Consider the following 15,826-nt stretch of genomic DNA (forward strand, 5'->3'; position numbering starts at 1 on the left):
AAGGAGCCAGTGAAGAGAAGCTAAAACTGGAGAAATATGATCTCTCCTGATAGATTCTTGTTCTTGTTGTGTCATGTATAAATGTATGTTTCTTAAGTGTAAGTGTGAATTTTTATGTGTATGTTGTGTGTATATCAGACCCAGGAAGAATAGCCGGTGCTGCCACGTGTGCTAATGGGGATCCTAATAAAGAAAAGAAAAGATCTCATCTGAATTCTGGCTGCAGCATTTTGGATCAGCTGGAGGCTTTTCAGAGAATTTGTGGGACAGCCTAATGATAAAAATGATTCTAGTAGTAGTTGTAGTCTAATAGACTACAGTTGTCTAGTCTTGAAGTAATAAATGCATGGACATTGGATTATGATTATGTAATCATTGGATTATGATTACAATGAATTGAACTCCAATTGTCTTGAATTGGACTATATCATTTAAGTGCTTTGAGATGACTGTTGTTGTAATTTGACGCTATATAAATAAAACTGAATTGAATGGACCAGTTTTTCTGCATCACTCTGAGACAGGATGTTCCTAATTTTGGCAATATAAAGGAAAGAAGCTCAAATGCTTCCTCTAAGATCTCTTTAAGCAGAGGATACACTGGACCATCCTTTATGAAAGAAAGGATATACTGCCGTCCCAAAATTCCCTACTTTCATGACTAAGCTTGATTATTTTTATCCAGTAGTTCTAACTATGCTTCATGTGGATAAATATAAGAACAGGAGGCTGAGAGTTAGCAGTTTGTGACAAAACTATTTTTCACGTTTGTGAATTTGTCCCCCTTTTCTCATAACAACCCCTGATAATATAGTTTGTATACATCTTATATGAACTCGACTATGTGAAACAATCTATGTGTAACAATGTGAAAAAGTGCATGAGAGCGTTAAGAACTTTCCAGGATTTTATGTAGAATGTTTATCCAACATCTGTAGTCAGTGCTGCCGCCGTCGTCTTTTCCTAAATCTCTCTCTTCCCAACCCCGTAATGTTTTCTAGCGATGTCAAGGAGAACAGTTTATGACAAGACGAAAGGAAGATTTTTTTCACTATTCGGTCAGATCCCTGGTCGTGGTTTATTTTATAAGCTCCTCCTCCTCAGTGTTTTCTCCGCCCTTCTTGATTTTATAAAGACATATAAGAGCCAGGCCCTAATTTGGGTTGTTTGGAACAAATGGTGGCGCGAGGAAGCGGCAGTTAGCAGAGGCGGTCCACCTGGTCACGTTCTGTGTCCCCACAGTAATAATCCTGAAAACCCGGGGGATGAGAAGCGTGTTGTGACAGTACAGAAGAAGACTTGCACATATGAACGGTGGGTGAGGATATTAAAGATGAGCCACAAAGCAAAAGGTAGGGGATAAAAATGCAACAGTGCACGACAGTAATGTCTTTTTCTATAGGGGATGCTGTCGTGGTCTGTGGTCACGAACTAGAAAAAAATGTCATGGTGGACTCCGGTTAACTACTTAGTTGCCATTGGGCAACTTTTTTAAAGTCGCCGAGGAATTTGTTGGGCAGGTTACTCCAGTGGTCACATAAAGGCAATTTGTGTAAATTCTTGCTTGTTGGAAGAATAATGACTCCCTGTCAAACTTTTCAGTCGCCCAGGAGCCGGTGCAGGAGTGTCGTCCTCCGCCATTGCCCACAGATGATGTGCTCAGCTCCGGAGCCGTGTTGTTCCCTGGTAGCTATTAATCCTCCCCCGTTTACCTTCTACACCTGGATTTATATATTGTGGCGTAGTATGCATTGGCGAGTTTGACCAATGCAAATTTAGATTTTGCTGGTTTTATCAGCGTTTGTATTTAAGTGATTCTGATATCACTCCACAGCATTATTCCTTTTTCATTTCTCTGGCAAATACTGACATAATATTGATTAACTCAAAATGTCCCTTGTTTGGTATAAATGTCTGTTTCCTTTTTTAAAAATCCCATGAATTTGAGACCACAGGTTATATCTTCTGTACAGGTGTTTTTGATCAACATGGCTGCCCTTTGATAATCTTCCCAGTGGATGGTCAAGCCAAACTCTCAGAACTCAACAAACCAGAAATTGTGGACTTTATAAACTACTTTAAATTCCTGCACAAGTACGTGTGAGTGTGTGTGTGTGTGTGTGTGTGTGTGTGTGTGTGTGTCTTAAAGGTAGCACACGATGGACTGCTGCTTTCCATGTTCTCTCTTCACAGTCAGAATGAGGAAAACCAGATTTTGGTGTCGGCTGTAGCTGATCTGAGGCATGCCTCACTCCATAAGACCAGGTTTATCGCTGAGACTCTGCTTCTGCTTGAGGTATTGTCATGGCAGTGTGAACTGTGTGGATTCTGACTTGCAACGTGTTCCCAGTATTTACTCTGAAACTTACTCTGAAAATGTGCAGAAAGTGCACTGCAGTTTGTGTTATGTAGTTTCTGGCCTGATCCTGGATCTGTTTAGCTAAACTTGAAGCTAAACTCAAAGGGTACATGTTCAAAGAGCTCATTGAGTGCAGAAGTCAAGAACCTCCCTCTGTTGTGGCAGAATTGGGTCTGACTGTGCAGAGGCTTCAGAAAATTTGAATTTATTTCAAACAGCTGCAAAATTAGCTTTGGTAACACTTTAAGACCTACAGTGTCCCAAAAAATGATTCAACATTTTTACCTCAATATGTACAACATGCCATAATATAAATCCCATTTAGCCTGGGAGTAGGTTTCCATCTCATTCACCAGATCTTGGTGACAAATGCTCACTAAAAAGGGAAAGGCTCACTCTTCTCTTTCATGAGCCAGAAATGTGCTGTGTGTTTGACGATTGATCGAATTAAATTATTTATTTTGCTCCAAAATCCAACGCGTCGTCCTAAGGCACCTAAAAGATGCAGTCTGATTCAAGTCAGTTGTACTCCAATTAATCATATCCAAATAAAATCTAATTATTTAAAATCCAGTTTAGCCAAACTGAATTTTAACTGTTTGCTTCTTTCTATGCTAGAAATCAACCTGGTCTGGCGTAAGTTATGTTCCAGATAAGGAATGGACTAACTCTGACTCTGGCCCAGTAGAGTCAGTTAATGGTCTCTTTCCATTGCTCGGGAATGAAAGGGCCACCTAAATGTGCATAATCTATGTCAGGAATGTCAAACTCCAGTCCTCAAGGCCCACTGTCCTGCAGGTTTTAGATGCTTCCCTGCTTCAACACACCTGATTCAGATCAATGCCTCATTTGCTGGTTTGTGCAGAATTTGACAATCTTTTGAAGAGATCCATTTAATCTGAATCTGGTGCGTTGAAGCAGGGAAACATCTAAAACCTGCAGGACAGCGGCCCTCGAAGACTGGAGTTTGACATCCCTGACCTATGTAGAGGAAACTGTTTCTGAAACTGGAAACGGGGAGAACCCTATAGTTTTTTTTTTTTGTTTGTTTTTAAATGGTTATCCTAAGGGATTGATTTCTCTTTTACAATACTTTACTACCAGTTAAACAAGGCATTTAGTTTTTGCAGTTTGCTACTTCAGTTCGATCCAATCTCCCATCCTGAGCATGCACGAGGATACTGTGGAAAGAAAAGAAAAAAAACTCTCTTTTAACAGGAAGAAACCTCTGGCAGAACCAGACTCAGGAATGGTGCCCCCATTTGTTGGTGGGGAATGCCTGAACTTCCAACATACAAGTCATTAAAAGATGGGATGCCTTGTCCTCTATTTCTATTTTTTAAGTTTTTGATATTTCTTACTGAATCCCCCAACTTGGTTTAAGCCAATTCCATTCCAACATTTTAATTCTGAAGCACGAGAAACTCTAATAATTTGGTTCAGTGTTAATATTAAAAGGTATTAATTAGTGCAAATTTTCTGGCCACTTCTATTTTCCAGCTGTACAAGCGGACATTACACAGTGTGTACATAATTAAGCCCAAAAAGAAGGATGTCTTGAAGCAATTCCTGAGACTCCTGGATCCATCAAGGTCACACACAGCTTCTTTCAAGGTAAGTTAGGCAAAATATGCTGTGCAGAAGGATATATTTAGTTTTGACTTAGCGAGTAATGCTAATCTTACTTTTGCAGAAAATTCTTCTGAATGAAATCCCAGAACTCTTCAACTACATTGACCAAAGTCAGCTACCACTGTCACTTGGTGGATACTATAGGTACTGTCATCAGAGCTGGGTTGGCTTCATTAAGGTAATAGATTTGTTTATTTTACTTGAATTTGTTTACATCCAAGTTTTTGATCTTGACTATGCCAATGAAATTGGTGAAAAATGGCTCCAAACAACCTGCCCATTGCTGTCAAAATGGGGAACGAGAGTCTGGTTTTGTCTTGAAAGTCCAAGAAGCTAGTTGGATTTAAAAAGTCACTGTCTAGATTGGAGATGTCATATCTCAAATATGGTTGGGTTGATGCTACATAACACGTGATCACATTTTTATTATGGGTGCTAATGCCATCAAGTTGGATGGGTAGTTGCATTCTTATTTGTCTCTACTGGGGGCTTGGTTATCAGTGCCAACTTATCATTGATCAAATCAGTAGCTGGCTTTACTAGGGATATAGCATATGATTGTTAAGGAAGACTGGGATAATGGGTTTGGAACTGGGTTGTCTGGAGCCCACACATGTCATCAATAGAAAATGTATGGAAATATTTTTTTTTTTAAATGGTAAAATGTTCCCACCAACACATCTTGAGGTGTGCAACAGTATGGGGTTGTTGCAATGGGACAAACTTACACCTGAAGCACTTCATTGTTTGGTGTCTTCTATGCCAAAATATATTGTCAGTGTTTGACAAGGAACGTGAACACTACAGAGAGAAAAAAACTTTACTATCCCATCATTTTTTTTTTTTTGGATTGTGTTGGAGGCCTTGAACTCTTCAACTGAAGGCATGTTCACAAAGTAAATGAAGTTGATGAGGGGAAAAAAAAAGATGAAATATCTTGGATTCATACTCTACAAGAAAAAATGGGTCAAAGAAAAGAAGAATAAGTGTGTAAATAAAGACCAAAGAACATTTATAACCTTGCCATATTTATCCCCCCCCAATTCCTTTTCACTTCATGGTATCTATACCATGCACCACTGTCATTTCTGTTCGTCATGTCATCACCTCAGTTGATGCCATATCACAAACACAGCACCCATGTCAACCATGTCTCCCTTTATGTGTAATGATGGTTTTTATTACTCACATGAGAAGCACATTACTTCAGGCTAATCTCATCCATCCCAGGGGCCTTACCTTGTTGAATCGTTTAACTACTTCAGGAACTTCAGCCCTGGTTATCGTCCAGTCCCCTGTGCTTCCACTGTGGAAGCCATATTCACAGTTGGGTTGAGATGATCAAAGTATTCTCCTCTGCCTGAGGCATTTCAGTTTGCCAAAATGTTTTTGAGGCCAACTGAAAGTAATTTTCCATAGCTTCTACAAACTTCCCTCACATTGTGACAAGCACCCACCACTTTACTCAACAAACTTCAACATTTGAGTACACAGACGGGGTGCTATAAGTAAGTCAACCACTGCTCGCCACCCCTCATTCAGGGCAACTCGAGAGTGGAACAGTTCAACTCCTTTCCGGGAGAGTGTTTCCAGAACATGTGCCATGTATCGAGGAGAGCCTGGCTATATTTGTCCAGTATCTCTCAGCCCCTTGCACAAGTTCGGGTTCTTTCTTACCAGTGAAGTGATATTGGATGTCCAGGTAGCAAGTTTCATCAGCCAGGGATCAGACCATCAAGGCGTTCCGATGTGTGGTCAGGAGTGAACAAGATCACAGGCTATGGGAAGAAGGGGGATCAGACAGATGAAAGTCTTAGGAGAGCCAAGGAGATAAACTTTCCATTCCTCCAGCTAGTCTTTTCTCCAGCATTCAAAGAATGAGGCAGCTGGAGAGACTGAACCAGAATAACGCCCCTTCTTGTAGATATCCTCAGCATTTACAGTCTATTCTGCAGTCCAGGTAAACTTTCAGGTATCTGTATTTCTTTACTACCGACACCTCTTCTCTGTAGATGAAGACCATGTTTGGCTAATTTCTGGTCCTCCTCAAATCCACAAACATCCCTTTTTGCTTGGGTTTTGTTATGTGGAAAGCACCTTACTGTTGTGGGAATGATACTTTCCACACAGAAGTTATTATAGTCTGTCAGACACTAACATCATCGTTATATGGCTCACAGAGTTCATTCCACACTGAAACTCTAGTGTGAAAACTGGAACTCACTCTGGCTCGCCCCTGGCACCAGATCACTTTCTTTTAATATCTAAAACTGTAAAATTGATTCTTTATGTTGCCAAGTTTTGGGATGAAGAAATTCTTACTTTACAAACACTGAACTTTACTAGTTTTTTTCTTTTTCTTTAAAGACTATTGTCTAACTGCTTCTTTCCAGTTTCAAAACAAAGTGTATTTCTCAAAAAACAAAACTGTGGCTTGTTTTTGTCTGTTAGCCCTGTTTTTTCATGAAGGTATGAGTACTACTGTGTATCATGTTCCAGTCTTCCAGATGCCATTTTGAAATGAACAATTAATGTTCACTGGTATTCCTGCTTTTATGAACAATTTGGACTTGTGAAATGCATAACTTTGCTTCTCTTATTTAAAGTTAAACCTTGGCGGCTGTCTTACAATCAGAAAAGTACATTTGTGCTGCTATTCTCAGCAGGCATAGGGTACACACTTTACCTGTAATTCTGTTTGCATCTGCAGCACACCAAATGATTAAGTCCTAATGTACATTACAGAATAGAATGAAGCAAGTTCATTTTTGGTAAACATGACTGTTGTGATGAGCTCTGCTCACTCGCTCAGGAAATGTTTGGATTTTTTTTAATTCATGAGATGTGCTCAAGCGGCCTGAATCTATTGTTTGCTACTTTGGTGAAGCTTGTACAGATGCCTTGCATAATCAGCTGACCTCATTAGCAAATGAAAGAAGCCCTTTTTCATCAGGCTATACTTTCTGTCATGTCCAGCTGGGCCATGACAGTATTTATTTGAAATGGCAGTTCCCTCTATAGGAGACCTATTTATGAAAAATGCACAATTCCAACTAGACCTACATTCAGGCTGTGGCTTGAGAGGCTTACAATTAGCTGGCCGTAATCTTCATTTGAGGAGATCCTATTGTATAATACATTGATCAGAAACCACATTGATGGCGAAGTCAGAAAAATAAAATGTGTGCATTGTAATGATGGTGCTTTTTACCTGTTCCTGTAGGAGATTAATGCATTTGTCCAGGAGTTCCTGTCTGTGGTGGAGCATCTTCCCCCATGCATCTCCATGCTGCAGGCCTCGTCCAGGCTGCCACTGCCGTCCAGTGTCTGTGAACTCCAACACTTCTGCAGCACAAATGAACAAAAGTTCCTGAAGCTCAGGAGGTTAGGTCAACCACTCGTTTTCCTCTCAGACCAATTTAAGTTCAAAAGATGGTGTGACTGCACCTAACTATTTGAAAAGTAAAGAAATTAAGCAAATTTTTTCTTCCTTTTTTTTAGTTTAAAAATCTTAACTTTGAATTCATATGAATAATAGACTGCCTGTCCAAAAAGAAAGTGCCACACAATTTTGATATTTTGTTTGACTACCTTTAACTATTACTTGATTTTTCTGTCTTTTTTTTTTTTCCCTGCATAAAGTTTGTTCCAGCACACCTCAAAGATTCTTGGTGGGATTGAGGTCTGGACTGTGTTGGACTGAAACTTTAAAAAAAACAAACATAATAATAAACCACCGTCAGGCAGAGCAGGAGTATAGTATTCAGAAGATTAATTTTATTCCTGAAATTACTGCTAATAAATGTTTTCCTCTGTCAGTGCCCTTTTCTATATGAAAGTCTTCCCTATTCTCCATTAATAACAATTAATGTTTCTCAAACAGAAAAAGGTTCTTTGGTACTCTTTCACTCACAAACTGAGTTGTCTGTACTGTGTGCGCTGTGTTGTGCAGAGAATTAGGTCTGGATGAGCTGCTGAAACACTGCGAGAATGTGGTGGAGAAGCTGTGTTACCCTGACAGGGAGCTATGCTATCAAGCCATGGCTGGCACTTCCCTCTTCACCCATACCGCCTTCGACATGCTCCAGAAACACAGCAGGTATTTTAGGCAGCTTTCGGAGTGCTCAGTTACAACTGTGCCGTTCTCAAATCCCTCAGTCTTAGTCCTCCAATAAGGCTTATCCCCATGCAATGGTCCTGATTTTCAAACGCTAATGTACAGCACCAACATGGGTTTATCTCAGTTTAAACAAGGTCTTAGAAAGTTCTAACTCAAATTTGCACCAAGGACTTCAGATTGCTTTGACAATGCCGGTGTGAACAAAATAGCATGAAAGAACGTTGAAACACTAACATAGTGGATCTACCAAAGTACAAGGAAATGATGGCACACATGTTTGCATTTAAGTGATTTCAGTGATGGACAGGAGGCAGAGTAAAGGAAACCAGTCTCATTGATGGAGCATGATTAGAAATTGTATATGACTTGATCATGTCTGGTATTGAAGGATGCTTTTGTATTTTATAGAATAACTGCAGCGATGGAAAAAATGGAGTTGATGTGGCAGCAGACTTTTTTTAAAGCCCATTTGCAGCTCCAGGTGATCCAGCAACGCAACAGGGCATTGCAGGTGGGTCTGATGGTGCTTTCACACCAATCTGGTGGTTTATCAGCAAGCTGTAGTTGTTTGTCGTTCCTGTTTGGATGGTGTTAAAGCTCACAAATTCTGAGAGTTGATTACCATATGATTTCAGATAATTTTATTAAATGGAGCTATCAAAGTTAACACGACTCAATCTAACCTGAACACTGTGATAAAGAATAATGCTTTCTACACTAGTAAATATGGACAGTGATAAAGCACCAAAGTGTTGCTTGACAACTTCCATACAAATCAGTGAGAAGAAATTGCTCCACACCCTTTGATTCAGAGAATAAAGTTTTTCGGAAGCGCGTTAACGCAATCAAGCCGGTTTTTACACACACACACACCAAGTCAGCAGTCCGTTATTACTCAGTTATTCATCATTTTAAATAGTTATATGGGAGATATTGTCCTAGAAAACAAATTTAAAAAAAAATCTTTTTATAAACCTTGTGATTTATTCAGGGAAACCTGTGACCTCTTGTAATATCTCCTGTGGCCAAGTAATGATCCAGTTTGAGTTCTCTTCTTAAAATATTTTCTATACCGAGGTCTAAGATGACTCCAAAGAGTTCTAAAACGCTTTCCTATAGAACTGGCATGCATTTTCAGAGTTTTTATTGATTCCACCTTCAAGCTTTTTTGCTCTCTGGTTAAATCGGTTATCAGTATCCGTCTGCTCCTTGACTGGTGAAAATAATTTCCACATATAATTGACGATTAGTGTGCTTTGGTCCATTGGTTATCGCCCTTCTGTGCACTAATGCAGTTTGTTAAATTATTGTCTAAATTCAGACACTCCTCACCTCTATGCTCAACTATTTTCCTGAATAATTTCAGCCAGCACTTTGTCCCTTGCTCTTAATTTGAAGGAACCCTACAAGCTGTCACACTGTACCTCTACAGCATACAGCAACCAGCCACAGTTTTAAATGGTTAGAAGAATACATACCTGCTGGCCGGCTCTCACAACTGATCTCAGCTGCTGGGGCACAGAGGACTCACTCAGCGAGGTTCCAGAAGTCGAGTTCGTCAGGGCCACCATTATGTTGTGGAGAAAGGAGCAGTCAGACTCACCTTTGCAGCATTTTATGGGGACTTTCTTATATTTCCTGATGACACTCTGTGTGTACGTGGCCAAAACCCAGTCTCTGTCCAGCACTTCTGTGTCTGAGATTCATCTCTGTTATCACCTTGACAGAGAACCCTAAATAATGTAAACAAGGCCCTGCTCGCTCCCACACAACTAAATCACATGGCAGAGGAGCGTAAACGGTCTTGGTAATTAACTAATTAACATATTAGAATATGTTATACACTGCTTCCAGGAAAAAGGATGCCTCAACCATCCCTGAAAAACGCTGCGGTTCCAGTTACTTCAGTGATGACTACTAGAATAATGCCAGGAACAGCTGCTCTCTACTGTAGCCTTGATTGTAGCTGATTATTGTCCTTCACTGTTTAAACCAGCTGTAGAAGAGTATCATCCAGGTCTTTATTTGTGCCTCTGATCGACATTTAGTTTTTTTTTTTTTTTTCTTGCACCTGGATTCTATTAGACATAGATTAGTTGATAAGTAATCCGGACACATGTCAGCATAGTCCTCTGCAAAAAGCTTCTGCTTTGTCGCATCCCTCTGCTGATTCACTCATTTACCAAAGCATCTACATCTCAACCAGGTTACTCCTCATGCCATCTTCTTAAAAGATGAACCTCTCCCTACAATCATACATTTGTGTATAGCACATTTGCATTCAAAATTTGTTTACTGCCATGAACTACATCTCTTTACAGATCACTGAGGAGATGGAAACACTTCAAGTGAAGCTTCAGCTCTACAGAATAGAGATTGCCAAGGATTCTGCACAGGCAGTGACATTGGTGTCTGATTTTGAGGCATCTATTCACACGCCAGCCATGGTACAGATTTTGCAGATGTTTTGAGGATTTACTTTTAACATATAGCCTGTTATTTTTCTTCCATGTGGATTAAATGCAGGTCTACTTTAGTGCATGTAATCATGCCGATTGTCATATTCCCTAAGATTTCATTAGCTGTCTGTACAATTGTCCACTTCTACCACATCTTTAAATAACTTAAAAATTGCACCTCTCAGGTACTTGTCCGTTGTGGCGAAGATGTGCTCCACACATTAGCAGAGATCCTGCCCTTGGAAGCTGAGACCAGGGAGGACTGGGCTCTTGATCTGGAGAGGCGTAAGGAGAGTCTGCATTCTGCTGTGCATTTTGTTCTCCAAACCCTGAGAGCAGTTTCACGTTACCATCGCTACTACAACAAGGCAAGTTGTTTTAATGGAAGGAAAAGAGGCAATGCAAAAAGTCTGCTGCAGTTCAGAGATTGTGTAGTGCATGAGGTAGCGCATGTGAGGCTGTAATGCTTATTTACAGCAACTCATGTCATGTTCCATGTCAGCACAGTGTGTCGTGGTTATATGAAACGCAAAAAAATTAACTGAGGAAATATAAATTAAATGAATTGAAATAATAAATATGGACATGTATTAAATTTCAAACAATATAACTGGTATGAAATGTCTTTTTTTTTTTTTTTGCCTTTTTTGCTATTGCTTTTATTTTTCAGTAGCTTTTGCGATTAGCATTTCTGTATTGCTTTTGTATTTTGTCGCAACCTCAACCTTCTAAGTCAGTAAAGATAATCACAAGGTGGTCTTTGCCACTTTACCTGATCTAGGAAGGGTATGAAATATCTATGTAAGTAAATCATTCCACCTAGTGAGAGGCATCTTGGATTATGGATTCCACGTTCTCAAGAGTGAAAATGTAGGGGTCCACGCTTCATTTGATAGGCGTGCATAAACATTGGCAAAGTGGCTTTTAATTTCTTTCTGACACATGCTCATGTGCGGAGTGAACTTGGTATGTAAAAACACGCATACACAATACCACCAGACTGTTGCAACACCAATAGAATCTAGTAAATTTTTTTTTTTTTTAAGTGGTTAATGCTTGGCAATGGATCAAGCTGTGGAAACTCATGGATCACGGGACTTTTTCCTTGAGTTAGCTGTTAAATCCCAGTTTTCCCCATAGATTGTTGGGTGGGAAATAAAAGTCCACGGCTCTAACAATGATCTGGGTCTGTTGGCGTTCTTAGACTGGTGGACATCTTCAATATATTGAACATAAACAACGAGCACAGAGTTGTCTGTTGTCCTTTTCATCCGTTCAAAGGAGACATTACTAAGCTTTTTGTGCAGCTGGTTTGACAATGATGGCCCTGTGATGTGATGGACTGGCAACCTGTCCAGGGTGTACCCTGCCTTTCACCCCATGACTGCTGGGATATGGTCCAGTAATTGTAAAATCAGTAATTGATAAAGAGCGCTCAAATGATGCCTCTGTGGCTGTATATATATGTTTTATTTATTTTTTTTGTTAAATGGCTGAGAAAGAACAGAGGGGAGTCCATCCTCTCATTTGCCTGTGTGTTGTCTTCTGGTGATCTTTCATTTTGTTTGGTTTCATGCTGTCATATGACACATTTTGATAGTCGTATATCTATTTATAGGAATATTTAATTTTCATATTAAATCTAAATTTTATATAAAAATAGTATTACACGCTCCCTTCTTGTGGGCTCTTCTGGACGGAGGTGACTGTTGTTCTGGTTGGTTAGCCAACACTAATCCCATACTTGGGACAGATGTTTCTGCACATTATTTCCGGCACTTGATTATGGGGTTCCATGTATACCACATCAATCTGCGTCTTACACCCAAATATTTTGCGCTTAACTTATTGGATGCGCTTGGAGAACTCTTTACACAGCCTTCATTTAGGGTCCTGCCTGTGTTTTTCTTATATATTCCTGAATATTTGTTGTTCATCCTGGATATTGGCTCTAATACTCACCTGGCCTCCCTTCTTCTGCTTTGTGTACAATCTGTGCTGGACTTGGGTTGAAACCTTCCATGTCTTTGTTAGAAAAATTAACTCGCAGACAACTGTATGAAACCAAGAAATCCCTCAGAGGCCTCAGTATTTTACTTGCAAGGGGAGAACAACACACGAACCTTCTCTCTGCAGATTCACAAGAGTTCTCCAACGAGTGGTTGCCTCCCTTGCTCTTTTAGTAGGTGACACACACACACACACACATACATACAATCCTCTATATGCCCAGGTCTGGTAGATCTCCTGAGTTTGGAGGCATCTCCTTATTTGGGGAGCTATAAAGATAACGATCAGTGGGGAGACAACATTCCTTCTTAAGACACAGCTCTCTATGTCTCCCAACTTCTCCTTGTGATGTTTTGATATATAAAATGGCCTCTCTGGCTGTGACTTTTATATAATGATAATAAGCAAACTTTTCTGTTATTATAAATTATGTTCATTATGGACTTTGTTCTTCTTATTCATCTGATTCCTCAGGAGCTACCCTCCTCTTTGTAGGTTAGGTTGGATGTGGCTGATTTCCTTGCAGCCTATTTATGGCTGCCATTTGCCTGTGGGACCCCAGTATTTGTAGCTGTCCAAAATCTCTGCTAAATTGCCTTTTGGAAGTTCAGCCCCTTCAGTTAAAATCACCATGCATCTCTTAGGTGTAATTTTGCCGCATTTTTCTAGTTCCAATGACATTCCAATGTGCTTGTTGTTAATCTTTGAGAGATCAACAGTGAGTTAACATTAGTGAGTTAATGTCTTACTTAGTTCTTGCATACAGCTTGATGTTCTTGTAAAGAAGGTGGCTGGTGGTTGCTCGACTTCTTAACTGGTATTCATAGCCACTCTCTCTGATGTGGCTCAGGTGTTTCCCGCCTATGCAGATCAGCAACAAGAACAGAGCATCTCCTTGGTAGATACCTCAGTCGATGGTAACTTGTCCAGTTGGCTTGGAATCAGCTTCCAAGGTTGTCTTTCACAGTCCTATTGAGTTGGTGATGAAGGATCTCGATATACTGTTAACGCTGTAGAGTTCCAAGCATTCTGATATCCATGTGTGTCATATTGAGTCGCAGACTTTCTTGTAATCAGCCCAGGAGAAGATTTGATCTTACGGTCTTGAGTGACAGCTCTGTCGATCAGTAGCTTGTGTTTGGTGTCACTTCCAACTTCCCTTCAGCTCTGGCTCATGTACTGAGCCATGTGCCTACTCATCTTACCTGCTATAATGTCTGACAGAAGCGTCCATGTTGTAAAACTGCTCCTTGCTGCTCTTTGTGGTGTTTGTCTTATCTCAAGCATCTCTAAGGTCACTGCAGCTCTGATATACATGATATGCCTTATTGATCTCTGGTGGTCCTGGTAGGTACAGTATGTCGTATGTCGGGGGGGAGAAATCACAATTTAAGAAGGGGGGAAAAAAAGCAAAAATGAAAAAATAACTAAGGTTAAAGTAATGAGAAAAGCAAAGAAGCAATGGTAATAGTAAAAGCTATTGAGGAAAAACAAAAGCAATGAAGAAAAAGCAGATGTAATTGAAATAGTAAAAGCAAAAGAGGAAACGTTAAAGCAAAAGCTACTGAAAAATAAATGGAAAAAAGCAATGTCTGAAAAATAAGGAAATGTCTGGAAATGGTTTTAAAGAGTTTGATGATGAAAATTCCACATTTATTTTCCTTTATTTCTGTGTTAAGAATTATACTTTAATGAATTTTTCCACATTTACACTTGTTGAACAATGCTATACTTGTTAGGGTTTAATTGTACTCCTACCATCTCAAAGGGATGTTCAGATGGGAAACCTACATTACAAACGCGTTCAGTTGCCGTCACATTAATGGAAAACAGAGCATTTGTGAACAGGGCTTAACATAGTTGTTTTAAGTACTTCTTGAGCTCATGAAACGGAAGTGGATGCAAGCGTTATTTGAGTGTAAGCTAAACTGCCCTCAGCCATGTAGGTGTAGAACTGTCTTGTCAGATGTCACCGCTGTCTAAAAACAGTTGTCTGCAGATCAAGCCAATTAACAATTTGAAATGTCAAATTTCACAGGCTAAAATTCAACAAAGAGTAAAATTGGTTGGTGTGATATCAAATGGAATTTGATAATCATTGGAAGTATAAAAAAATTTTAAAAAAGGCAATAGGCAGCGCAAAGCTGAAATTATATTTCAGAACTTTTATCGCTTTATGCCTATTTAGTACTGTAGCCAAATTATATATCGCCGGCACACAAGGCACCAACAATATATATTTATAGCGGACACACGTAGCGTGATGTGATAAGATATAAGGATTTATCCGAAAGTTCTCACTATCTGAATCAGCCTTATTTAACCTCGTTTTAGGGCACCAGGAAAAAGACAGAATCCTTATGATTCTGGTATGTTAAATTAATAATCAATGATTAATTAATAACTAATTAATTCCAGTCTCATATTGTCGCTACTCGTGAATTCTCGTTTTGTTGGACTCACACATACGTAAAGAACACATACACAAAAGCCGGTTGATTTTATTTGTATATATATGAACCATTTATTACAATGATATGACCAAAGACATGAACCTTAAGACAACAGGAGAAATGCTTTGAACATGGATGATTATATAAGAAACACTTAGTGAATTGAAAAGAACTAAGGGGATGGATGGATACCGGAATCATTCAAATAGTCGAGCTTTGTTACTATTTGAATTTAAAGGCTATCAACTTGGGTTAGTTTATCATTTTAACAGCGAATTCTCTCGACACCCACCGCATACCGTCTGAAATGTAAGAACAGGGCAGATCTTACGGTCAGGTCAGGTCCGAACCACAGGTGATCGCCAGCGGGTCCCACTGGGTCTCTCTCTCGGTTCCGCGTCTCGCGGCCTTCGTTGTGGTTGACTTTCAGGGACTGGACCGGTCGCTTTCCTGCGCTGGAGAAGAAGCCTTTCTTCTGATAGCTTGAAGACGAGCGGGTGGGGTGTCTGAATTCACCACAAATAATGATAAAACTGTCCAAGGGTCGAGTCGGTTTTGGTTGCTGACCAACTCTGATGAGGTGAACTTAAAGATGAGGAGGCTGCAGCTGCAGAGTTTAAAACGTGCTATAGAGAGGAGACAGGATGACGGATGAACAAAAACGCAAAATGTATCTTTCTAATACATTCTTCTCTTTATGTCTTTGTTCGGACCTTCTTCTTCCATCTCATCTTTCTCTCCTGCCATTTCCAAAGACTCTCCGCCAGACTCTCATTCCATCAATTAGCGCTCT

At 39.8% G+C, this 15,826-nt stretch overlaps 1 protein-coding gene across 1 annotated transcript; it reads left to right on the forward strand.

Moving 5' to 3' along the window:
- Positions 1 to 1,570: 1,570 nt before the first annotated feature.
- LOC140266804 (uncharacterized) lies at positions 1,571 to 11,034 on the forward strand. The gene is made up of 10 exons (XM_072361898.1): positions 1,571 to 1,686; positions 1,974 to 2,094; positions 2,194 to 2,296; positions 3,860 to 3,973; positions 4,053 to 4,169; positions 7,215 to 7,375; positions 7,944 to 8,090; positions 8,520 to 8,622; positions 10,433 to 10,558; positions 10,756 to 11,034. The coding sequence occupies exons 6-10, from the start codon at positions 7,278 to 7,280 to the stop codon at positions 11,032 to 11,034; spliced, it is 753 nt and encodes a 250-aa protein (XP_072217999.1). The 5' UTR covers positions 1,571 to 1,686; positions 1,974 to 2,094; positions 2,194 to 2,296; positions 3,860 to 3,973; positions 4,053 to 4,169; positions 7,215 to 7,277.
- Positions 11,035 to 15,826: the final 4,792 nt, after the last annotated feature.

Source organism: Leuresthes tenuis, unplaced genomic scaffold (genome assembly GCF_036924035.1).
Source record: "Leuresthes tenuis unplaced genomic scaffold, fLeuTen1.0.hap1 SCAF_13, whole genome shotgun sequence".
NCBI lineage: Eukaryota > Metazoa > Chordata > Actinopteri > Atheriniformes > Atherinopsidae > Leuresthes > Leuresthes tenuis.